This window comes from Onychostoma macrolepis, chromosome 07 (genome assembly GCF_012432095.1).
Source record: "Onychostoma macrolepis isolate SWU-2019 chromosome 07, ASM1243209v1, whole genome shotgun sequence".
In the NCBI taxonomy this organism is placed as follows: domain Eukaryota; kingdom Metazoa; phylum Chordata; class Actinopteri; order Cypriniformes; family Cyprinidae; genus Onychostoma; species Onychostoma macrolepis.
Genome location: NC_081161.1, coordinates 28,459,491 through 28,471,208, shown reverse-complemented (window position 1 = coordinate 28,471,208; position 11,718 = coordinate 28,459,491). Strand labels below are relative to the sequence as shown.

Here is an 11,718-nt window from a genome sequence, read left to right as displayed (position 1 = left end):
TAGGTCTGGAGACTGGCTAGGCCACGCCAGAACCTTGATATGCTTCTTACAGAGCCACTGCTTGGTTATCCTGGCTGTGTGCTTCGGTCATTGTCATGTTGGAAGACCCAGCCTCGACCCATCTTCAATGCTCTAACTGAGGGAAGGAGGTTGTTCCCCAAAATCTCGCAATACATGGCCCCGGTCATCCTCTCCTTAATACAGTGCAGTCGCCCTGTCCCATGTGCAGAAAAACACCCCAAAGCATGATGCTACCACCCCATGCTTCACAGTAGGGATGGTGTTCTTGGGATGGTACTCATCATTCTTCTTCCTCCAAACACGTTTAGTGGAATTATGACCAAAAGTTCTATTTTGGTCTCATCTGACCACATGACTTTCTCCCATGAGTCCTCTGGATCATCCAAATGGTCATTGGCAAACTTAAGTCGGGCCTGGACATGTGCTGGTTTAAGCAGGGGAACCTTCCGTGCCATGCATGATTTCAAACCATGACGCCTTAGTGTATTACCAACAGTAACCTTGGAAACGGTGGTCCCAGCTCTTTTCAGGTCATTGACCAGCTCCTCCCGTGTAGTTCTGGGCTGATTTCTCACCTTTCTTAGGATCATTGAGACCCCACGAGGTGAGATCTTGCATGGAGCCCCAGTCCGAGGGAGATTGACAGTCATGTTTAGCTTCTTCCATTTTCTAATGATTGCTCCAACAGTGGACCTTTTTTCACCAAGCTGCTTGGCAATTTCCCCGTAGCCCTTTCCAGCCTTGTGGAGGTGTACAATTTTGTCTCTAGTGTCTTTGGACAGCTCTTTGGTCTTGGCCATGTTAGTGGTTGGATTCTTACTGATTGTATGGGGTGGACAGGTGTCTTTATGCAGCTAACGACCTCAAACAGGTGCATCTAATTTAGGATAATAAATGAAGTGGAGGTGGACATTTTAAAGGCAGACTAGGGTCAGAATTCTAGCTGATAGACAGGTGTTCAAATACTTATTTGCAGCTGTATCATACAAATAAATAGTTAAAAAAATCATACATTGTGATTTCTGGATTTTTTGTTTTGTTTTTAGATTGTCTCTCACAGTGGACATGCACCTACGATGACAATTTCAGACCCCTCCATGATTTCTAAGTGGGAGAACTTGCAAAATAGCAGGGTGTTCAAATACTTATTTTCCTCACTGTATATTATGTAAACAAAAACTTATTTTGAATGTGATTAATCGTTTGACAGCACTAATTTTGAAGTATATGACTTAAAACACTAGTCCCCAGTTTCACAGACGAGGCTTAAGCCTAGTCCTAGACTAAACTAAGTCATGAGCTGTTTCAACTGAAAGAAACTTGCAATGACTGATCTTAAAATATATTTGTTTCTTTGTTTTGTCTCAAGATGCACACCAGTAATGTTTTTTTCCTAAGCACATTTATAAAAATTACTTAAATGTCCTAATTGATTAACTATGGCCTAATCCTGGTTTAGTCTAAGCCCTGTCTGTGAAACTGGGCCTAGGTGTCATACACTAAACGACCAAGGATCACACAATGCCATTTAAAGTCGTTCCGAGCACAAAATAAATACGACTTGTTGCCAGGAGACACATAACAAAAATGTTAAGGTTTTATTTATTTTTCGGCTCAAGACTGATAATGTGCAGCTAGTTTTAACGTTAAATTAGGGCACATATTTGGGTAAAAGTGTATTCCAGCCTTCAGTAGAGATGCTTAAGAGTCTCACACTTTAATTCTGTAGAATCATAGAAGAAAAGGAAATGTGGATCATAAAAACATTGGTGACATCAAAATACATTTTATTTCCAAAAATATTTAAAATTTTTACATGATCAAAATGGAAAGAATTAACAAATGCAAGCATCTTGGAAATCTATTAGCCTGCTTCAAACAATATTTAGGTTACATACTGGTTTCTCTTAAATAATGTTTTTCATTTGATTTCATTTCATTTGCCTCATTGAAATTAAAACTTGACACCATACTAGAAGATGATGCCTAGAGTGTATCTGCAGTCCAAAAGCTGGTCTTCAAATATAAAGCCACTGACTTCACAGGAAACTAAGGTGAAGAACTCGACCAACATTACCTTGAGAATTCATGTATTGGACAATGCAAAGAAACCAGTGTTCATAAATCCTGAGTAAGTTTAACTCATTTTTGTCAGTTCACATCTGGACACTTCAATGGAAGTCCATGACAAATATTAAAAAACAATCCCTAAAGCTTTCTAATCAATTGTAGAAATAGCAGTAAAGGGCTAAGAAGATGCAGTGCAAGTCTGTTCCTCTGTATTTCTGATTTGACAGACAGACAGATCCAGTAGGGCAAGTTCACTGATCTCCTGTAACAGGACATAGAGGTTTGGTGTCCTGCTCTGTCTGAACGGTCTCTCCTCCCTGCTCAGTTTGGGCTTCCTCACCCTCTCTTCCTCTGCCTGGAGGGAGGCTTCTTCTGCCCAGCGCACCACTTCCTGAACCAGCTCAGACCGACCGCGACCAGCTGGCTGTGACTCGGGTTGCACAGGGCAATGGGGCTTGTTGCTGATAAGCTCCAGACACAAGCTGTCAGCATGGCAACGGGACGGTTCTACAGAGATACGAACCTGCGGAGGAAGACAGGTACAAAAGGAAGAAAGAAAACATGATGTTAGAGGATGTAACAGACATATCCATGACAGTCCAAATAAAGGTGCCACAAACAAGGTGTTTTCGCTGTTTGCTGAGAATATACATACTGTAACGTGGTCAAAGAGGTAAAATGTATGAGTTCCAATGCTGGTGCAGGTGCTGATCCTGTCAGGGTATCTCTGCAGTGTCCCAGCCTTCCACTCGCACCTTCCATTTCCATCAATACTGACCACCTGACCCTCTCGATCCTTAAGATACACAGCTCCCTTCACACCATACCTGTGTGAATAAGTGTTACAGCAGCTTGAAATCAAACAGCATGTCCACATTATACGCAAGAGATACTTTTAGCGTACACTTTCATTCAAAAGTTTGGGCTCAGTAAGATTTTTGTTTAAAATAAACTGATTACTTTTGAATTATTTCCCTTTTTTATTCAGCATTAACTTCCAAAACATGCTTTCTATTTCAAATAAATGCCGTTTCAAAGCAAGACAGCATAATTGTTTTCAACACTAGTAATAATAAGAAATGCTTCTTTAGCACCAGATCAGCATATTAGAATGATTTCTGAAGGATCACGTGGCACTGACAACTGAAGTAATGGCTGCTGAATATTCAGCTTTCCACATTTTAAATTTATATCTCACTATATTGCTGTTTTAATGAATTTTTAATCAAATATCAGAGTGTGCATACATAGTATAGTACACTTGTCTTAATATTTTGTGTGTAACATTTTCTTTGGTACAAACATGAATTAATATTCCATAAGCAGGTCATTACTGTGGTACAAAGGCAAGAAAGCCATTAGCTCGGACAGCATAGATCACAGCGTCAGCCACACAGCGCTCATCTGTGTTGGAGTCTTTGTCTCTGAAGTAGAGGCACTGGAAGAGCTCTGTGGACTGCTTCTGTGCATGCTGTGCTGCCTGTCACACAAACAGAGAGTGCAGAAAGTGTTGAGGTAATTTCCTGAGAATTATATTACTGCAGTTTTACTACAATAAAGTATTGATACAAAAGCTAATGGCCCCCACTTACTCTGTTTTTATTGTTGATATGTTGAACTAGTTCCTCAAGTTCTTTGTTACTGGCTAAGGGTTTGCTCAGTGATCCTTCCTTCTCCAGCTGAATAGCAGCCATGAGCAGCCGGTGAACTAATACATCGGCATAACGTCTGATTGGAGAGGTAAAGTGAGTGTATCGATCCAGAGCAAGACCTGAAAATGACATAAACAGCAAGACCAAATTTAAGCTTTCATCTTTTTCTTAGTTCTAGCAAGCAAAGTGACCAATATGCCTCTATGTCAATTAAGGATTTAAAGAGATAGTTCACCCAAAATAGAAAATGTCTTATGTTGAACATAAAAGAAGATATTTTGAAGAATGCTGGTAAAGTTGATGGTCCCTATTTACTTTTATAGTATTTCTTTCCCTACTGTGGAAGTCAATAGGGACCAACAACTGTTTGGTTCTTCAAAATTTTTCAAAATATCTTCTTTTGTGTCTCAACATAAGAAGACACTTACACAGGTTTGGTGACATGAGGGTGAGTAAATGACGAGGAAATTTTCATTTTTCATTCATACTACTACTACAAAGATTTGGCCTATAGCAGTAACAACAATGAGCAACCAGCTACTCTGCTTAAATGAACGTCTGTAATCTGCAATAATGAGATTACAAATGATCTGTAATGATGGCAGAATGAAAAGCATGTACCGTAGTGATAGTACTGTTCTTCTGGGCAGGCTCCTGTAGAGAAGTAAAGGGCATTAGACATTGCCTGGGTGGCCATCATTCTCAATAACTTGTTCACCAGGGGGTCCCGAGGATCCACAGCTTGTTCCAGAGAATCAGCAAGAGCTCTGTTTGACCTAGATGAAGCAATGCAGACACACGTAAATATACATGCATGTATGCAATCCATCTCTCACCATACTGATTATATTATTATTCTATTATATTTATTTATTTTGGCTCTATCTTTATTTAGATATACAATACTATTCAAATGTTTGGAGTCCGTAAGATAAAAAGAAAATACTTTTATTCAGAAAGAATTATTTAAACTAATCAAAAGCAACAGTAAAGGCATTTAAAATGTTACAAAATATGTATAATTTCAAATAAATGCTGTTCTTTTGAAAAACAATGTATCAGGTTTTTACAAAAATATTAAGCAGAACAACTGTTTTCAACATCGATAATAATAAGAAAGGTTTCTTGAACACCAAATCAGCATATTAGAATGATTTTTGAAGGACCAAGTGACATTGAAGATTGAAGTTATGGCTGCTGAAAATTCAGACAGTTATTTTACAATATTACAGTTTGTACTCAGTCTTGGTGATTTATTTCAAGAAAATCTTACCCAAAGTTTTGAAAATTATTTTTACCTTGTATCAATACTAAAGCCACGGGCCTTGGCACAGTCGATGAGGTGATTGAAGAACTCCTGTTTGGGTGGTGGGTGATGACGAAGAAGAGCTTGATGTGGAAAGTTCTCCTGTATCTTGCGTGCCACCCAGTGGTTGGCATAAATCATACACTCTGCCACAGTCTCATGAACTTCCAGAGGCTGTTTGGGCACAAGGGCTGTAATGTTCTTCTCCTCATCCAGCTGAGCCCTCACCTCCACCCCCTCCAACTCCAGAGCACCACCCTTATCTCTCTGTGCACGGAGGTGTCTGGCCACCCTCGTCAGGGTCTCTAGGGCCTGCAAGAGTTCAGCCAGTTTCTGGCTTCGCTGTGAACCCTTGAGCTGGCTTAGCTCAGGTACCTCAACCACCTCGCCGTTCAGCAGACTCTGGGCCAGCTCATAGTGAAGCTGATAGGAGGAGCGGATTAGAGTCCGACCGTACCAAACTGTACACACATCCAGTGTCTCAGCATCCAGCTCCCACAGCACACTCATGGCATATCTGGAACATATCACAAAGTGATTCCCTGTTATTTTCAATTAAAGAATACAGAGAGAAAATCCACAGATTCCAGCAGCATATTAGGTCAAGTCTCAAAAAGCAGGGAAAGGTTTGAGTGTTACTCACCGGTCCACTCCTCCAAGGAGGGAGCACAGATCAGCACTCAAAACTGCTGGAAGCATGTCATACCTGCGGTCAGCCAGGTAGTAAGTGGTTGCCCTGAGTTTAGAAAAAAAGATGCAACTTATTTAATGTATACTTTAGTTACTGTAGTATTAGATGCTATTTAAATATGTACAAATGCACATTCAGCACAGAAATGTGATAATAAACATACACAACCATTCGAATGTTTGGGGTCAGTAAAGGCCCATTCACACCAAGAACGGTAACTATGAAGATAATGATAAAGCTTTAAGCTTTATTAATTCTAAATTAAAATTCTATGTGAATAAAGTCCACACCAGAACCACTGGAATCACTTTCTGAACAATTTAGTTTTTTCCAGCTGATGAATGATGAAGACATAGTCAGCTAATGAGAATCCACCTAACTTAAGCTCGAACATTTAAAGCAGCAGACACTGCAACGTGCATTTATAATAAGCAAAATATTATCAGTCTTGGTTTAGATAAGGCTTGAGATTTTTTTTTATTGATACTTTTGAGCAAGGACACATTAAATTGATCAAGTGACAGTAAAAACATTTATAATGTTGCATAAGATTCATATTTCATATTTACCAAAATGTTCTAAAAAAAAAAAAAAGTATCACGATTTCCACAAAAATATCAAGCAGCATAACTTGCTTTTAAAATTGATAATAATAAGAAATCAGAAATGGTTCTTAAGCTCCAAACAAGAATTTTAGAATGATTTATGAATAATCAGGTGACAATGAAAACTGGAGTAATGGCTACTGAAAATTCAGCTTTGCCATTACACAAATAAATTACATTTTCAAATGTATTAAAATACAAAACAGTTATTTTACATTGTAATAATATTTCACAATATTTCTTGTTTTTCCTGTATTATTGATCAAATAAACAGTCTTGGTAAACATAAGAGATGCCTTTCAAAAACAAAAATATAAAAATCTTACCAATCCCTGCAATTTTAAACTTTAGTGTACGGAATAATCATTATTCTTGTGTACCATCAAAATATGAGACTAAACAATTATATAAACACATAAAAATAAAAACATATTATACAATAATATACTCTATTAATCCACCACTATTTTTTGAATAACTGGCAAGTTTCCATACCTTGACCGTGCCTCCAGATCTGTAAGAGAGCCCTCCCTGACAAAGTAAGTGACATCAGCAATGTGGACACCCAGCTCTAACTGCTTCCCCCCGGGCAGAGGCCGCACAGACAAGGTATCATCCACATCCTCACAGCCCTTGGGATCGATACTGAAAACCAGGTGTGTGTCTCTCAGGTCCCGCCGAGAGGACACTTCACTGCTGTCCATCTGCCACCGGATCTCCTCTGTGTTAACTGGCATCTCTCGCAACTAAGGAAACATTCAAAAACACTGACTTTTATAGTAATACACCTTGTACCTTTTTGAAGGCTTTACTATTGAGGATTCACTCTATTCGTCAGGCAAAAATCACAGTTTAAACCTTTGAAATTATTTAACTCAGATGCCGATACTATGACCCCACCTGTGCCTCTGAGAATGGTGGAACATGGATGCAGTTCTCCAACAGGATGGTCTGAATCTCAGTCTCCAGCTCGCCTGCTTTCCCAAGCACCCTCACACAGTGGCCATTGGGGTAAACAGAAGTACTTTCCCACAAATCCAGACGCACAATCACTCTTTGATCCTACACAGAGAAGCAATATTAAAGATTTAATATTTTAAGCATCTCACACGTACCAAGGCTGCATTTATTTGAACAAAATTACAGTAAAATTACAGTGAATTAATATTGAATTGTTTTGTATTTTAGTGTATTTTAAAATGCAATTTATTGTATAATATGATAACACAGTAAACCATTAACAACAGTTGGGCTGTATTTCGTGAAACATTCAAAATAAATGCATTCATTTAAAAAATATTTTGTAACATTATAAACATCTTTACTGTCACTTTTGATCAATTTAGTGCATCTTTACTGAATAAGAGTAATTATTTCTAATTTTCTACTAAAGATTTAAATACTAACAAATGGTGTCAGCAATAATGTAAACATTCCACTTGCTGCAAAAAAAGATCTGCTAATATAGCTTTTATTGGCAAATAAAATGCTGAATTATATCTCCACCTGCAGAGCCTCAGCCTGCTGTGTGCTGATCCGGATTTTAGGGATGCGGTAGTCCCATGGAATAACCAGAATCTTTTGTGAATTTCGACTCTGTGACTGCACCTCCTCAAGAGGAGGAAAAGTCACAACGTAGTCTCTCCAGTTCCTCTGCAGAATACCCACAACCCTGCCTACAGGAAAGAGAGGAGAGAGTCAAAAAACAACCACAACTTATACAACTATCCATCTACAGCGAGGTCCAAAAATCTCCTCCCACATTGAAACTTTGGAAATGTTGTCATTTGAACCTGAAAGTTACCCGAAAGACGTAAAATGAAGAACACATTTTTTCAATATAATTTTCAAGTAATAATAAAAGCATTTTTAGCACCAGTGATTGGCTTCTGGCTTCTGGACCAATTGTAATCATCATACATCCATGATTACCTGTGGGCATAGGCTGACTCTGTGTTTCCTCCAGTGGCTGCTCCTCCCCTTGACCCTCTGTTAGTGCCATAGTCCTGCCTTTCCACTCATTACGGGGCAACAGCTCTATGACAACCACGTCTCCATGCACCGCCCGGTTACGATGCTTTGCTCCATTGATCAGCACATCACTATTTAGCTCTAAAAGCAAGTGACCACACAGGCAGGATCAAAGGTAAAAGACCATAATACCATAATAAGTAAAATTTGAACGACTGATACAAGCATGTTGGTAAAAACCTGTATTTTTGCTGGCTGAACCCTCATAACGGACAAACGCCTCATTCTGTGCTCGATGTTTGTTCACACTGAGGATACCCTTTAAGGGAAAGGAGTGGGTTGGAATGTAGTTTCCATAAGCCACTACCAAGAAAGAGATCTGGTTTAAATAACAGGAGTGAGAGGCACTTACCTGGATGTACCTGCCAGATTTTATACCAGCCTCCATCACCTCTGCAGGCAGGTGTTCAGCGTACACTTTCTCTACTCCCTCACTCTCTCGCTCTTGAAGAGTCTGAGCAATGGAGTTGTACAGATCATGGGCGGCCTGCAGGTCCGGCCAGAAACTTAACAGGTACTCCTACAATAGAGTTCACTGGTGTTACCTATGGACAAGTATGTTGGTCTCATTTATTGCACTCATTTAGTCATATTTGTGAAATACAAAACAGAGTAATCCCAGTTCTTGACATTTTTTTTACTAGTTAAACACATGTATGGATAATGTATAATCAGCCTGTCACTATCACAAAATAAACCCTGAAAGATTGATCATACATTGTCTAATAAATAAATAAATGAACATGAAAAATAGATTATTGAAACAAAAACCACAGAGTCATAGAAAGAGGAATGAGGCTAGAACAACAATCGATTCTACAATTTAGTGGTTATTATACAGAAAGAAAGATATTGACAATTCAACATCAGAGATTTCACAGGAAATAAAATAAAAATATACCTGAGTAGAGATGACATACACTCCACTGTTTAAGGCACTGAATTCTGAAATAGCATTAATATCTTCTGTAATCATGACCACCGGCTGGAGTCCAGCTAGATGATTATAGTACCAAACTGCTGCATTGTACACATTTCTGGAACAGAATGCACATAGGGATTTTTTTTTCTACAGCTCAGGTCAATGAAGTGTCTATGTGCTCACTTCTCAAAAAGGTTGAATTTGCTTTACTTGTTTGTTTGTTTTTGAAATTATACTTGCACAGTTCTATTGTATATTGAAAGACAAAATGCATGACATTCTTAAAACTTGAGGTTGATTCAAATCGAATACTTTATTATACTATAGCCAGGGTTTTCAAAGTGTGGGGCTTGTTTGCATTAAAAATGCTTTAAATAAATGTTTTTTTTTCCTTGCATGGTTTTTGTTGTTGCACTATATACATACATTTTGAACTATGAAAATTAAAAAGCATTTTTTAATACTATTGAAAATTACTACAAAATTAGAGGGTGGGGAGGTGCCATTGTGTATGTTGTGTCAAAAGGGAGGCCCACTGTCTATGACTTTGAAAAGGCCTGCTCTACAGTCTATTAATACTCTCAATAACCTTTTCTCAAAGTAAAAAATGCCTAAAAGAAAGCGTAATACTCTATAGTCAGGACTCGCCTTGTATGCCATTTGTCCTGAGACTCGCCCTTGTCCCTGGGGCAGTAGCAGTATTGCTGAAACTCATTGGCAAACAGCACACAATCATGGCGAGGGTCCTTCAGTAAAGCACGCAGTCTGTTATAGTGCCTGTACAAGACAAAACGCAACTATGAAAGCAACCTGTAAAACTTACCCTTCCAAATTTCCTGAGGGAACTTTCCTATTTTATTGACACACAATGCTAGGATTTACAATACTTGGTTTAGTTAATAAGTAAATTAAAATCTGATGTCAAAAATGATATTTGAGGGGTTGACCTGCGTCCACGGGTGTGCTGAACAGTTTGGTAGGCTGTCTGGGTCAACACGATCCCCTGCAGCTCCCTGAACTCCAGTATCTCCAGGAAATCCCGAACCACTCCCACATCGGGAACCACATAGTGGGTCACATCTCCAGACAGCACCTTCCCGTCTATTGAAGCGCAAATGGTCAATAATATATTGCAAACCATTATTATCTTATTAGCTAAATTCAGAACACAATAAAATAATAACCTCACACACAAAAACACCCTGCAATTAATGTTTTATTTTATTTATTTATTTTTATTTATTTTTGACCCTGAAATTAATGTTTGCATGTTTGAAGTAGTCTCTGTAAATCACTGATCATTAACAGTTTGGTAAGGTGAATAAAAGGTTAAGTAGAACAACCTGTAAACTTACATTTGTTCCATTACTGAACATCTACATTAAGTTTAACCTAAATGAGATGATCGATTCTGACATCACTCCAGAGGGCGTGTTATACAACATTTAGTCACCAATATATACACATAATACTGTAATAAGCCAAATGACAAAGATTGTTATGTAAGTTAACAATTCGTAAAGCTATAGTTCACTTTAGAATGTAAAGACCACATAATTTAAGATTGCCTGTTGTTAGCTACCTAGTTCTGTTTGTATACTGATCCATTCACTATAATAATAATAAACACGTATTTCATGTTGTCTTTGTTTTTTTGGCTAGTGTTCTCCCTACCGTTATGACAGCCCGCTTGACAGAGGGAGCTTCCACAAGGCACCTGTTCCCTCACATAGTGCTCCCGAACAACGCGGACCTTTCTACCCTTTGAGCTGTTCAAATGTAAAACTTTCTCGATTTTAATCATGACCGGACCTTCCACAATAAATTACTATTAGTAACATTCAACAACAAGCAGGGTTCCTCTATTCTTCTTTGCCATGTTTATCAAAATGTGTTTTTTATGTTTGAAAGGAACCTGCGCCATCTACAGGACTGGAGGACGCGAACAAGCTCACAAGGCCTAACGTTACTCTTAACCATAGACTGTGCTCTTAACAATATTTTGATTAGGCAATGGTCCGTGTACGTTTTGATCATTTGTTTTTCAATTTGAAATTAAATAAGTAGAAACCAGAAAACGGTCGTTTTGTCTTTTTTCATTTGTTCAAAAAAACGAAAAAACGAGATTTTGGCTCGATTTTCGTTTTTTTGGTTCACGGGTAGAAAACGGATAATGTTTATGTTGTTTATCCGTAGAAAACGGATAAACAACTGCAAAATTAGTGTCATGACACGCCCCTTTCCGCCGATTGGCCAACCAAATCTGAGCCCGTGACGTCATCCTCAGTTCGTTCAGCAAAATAATAGTCCTCTGCTGCTGTACGGGGCAGGTCCTAGATCGGGCTTTCTTCTGTGCAACCTAACGCGTTTCGCAGAAATATTTATTTCAGAAATTGTAATCAGCACCCAGCCTGTTTTAT

General features: G+C 38.5%; 1 protein-coding gene across 4 annotated transcripts; it reads right to left on the bottom strand.

Annotated features, from left to right (window-relative positions):
- Positions 1–1,769: 1,769 nt before the first annotated feature.
- On the bottom strand, positions 1,770–11,435 carry dis3l (DIS3 like exosome 3'-5' exoribonuclease). Of its 4 annotated transcripts, XM_058783598.1 has the most exons (17): positions 10,973–11,426; positions 10,246–10,399; positions 9,947–10,075; positions 9,278–9,413; positions 8,729–8,896; positions 8,557–8,635; positions 8,278–8,457; positions 7,852–8,021; positions 7,246–7,407; positions 6,841–7,091; positions 5,693–5,785; positions 5,042–5,566; positions 4,365–4,519; positions 3,684–3,862; positions 3,426–3,571; positions 2,747–2,918; positions 1,770–2,614 (listed from the first exon to the last, which is right to left on the bottom strand). In XM_058783598.1, the coding sequence occupies exons 1-17, from the start codon at positions 11,100–11,102 to the stop codon at positions 2,270–2,272; spliced, it is 3,174 nt and encodes a 1,057-aa protein (XP_058639581.1). In that variant the 5' UTR covers positions 11,103–11,426; the 3' UTR covers positions 1,770–2,269. The 4 variants fall into 4 exon arrangements, with proteins under 4 accessions (XP_058639581.1, XP_058639584.1, XP_058639583.1 ...); XM_058783599.1 differs by lacking the exon at positions 1,770–2,614 and having other exon boundaries at positions 2,782–2,918; positions 3,395–3,571; positions 10,973–11,433; XM_058783600.1 differs by lacking the exons at positions 1,770–2,614; positions 3,426–3,571 and having other exon boundaries at positions 2,754–2,918; positions 10,973–11,435.
- Positions 11,436–11,718: the final 283 nt, after the last annotated feature.

What these genes read in the sequence shown, in the direction of transcription:
- dis3l (XM_058783598.1), bottom strand. Translation starts at nt 11,102, where the DNA reads ATGATTAAAATCGAGAAAGTTTTACATTTGAACAGCTCAAAGGGTAGA. An exon ending in TGTATGTCATCTCTACTCAG is followed by an intron (nt 8,897 to 9,277) that starts GTATATTTTTAT and finishes ACTCTATTGTAG; the next exon opens with GAGTACCTGTTAAGTTTCTG. An exon ending in TTCAGCCAGCAAAAATACAG is followed by an intron (nt 8,458 to 8,556) that starts GTTTTTACCAAC and finishes ACTTGCTTTTAG; the next exon opens with AGCTAAATAGTGATGTGCTG.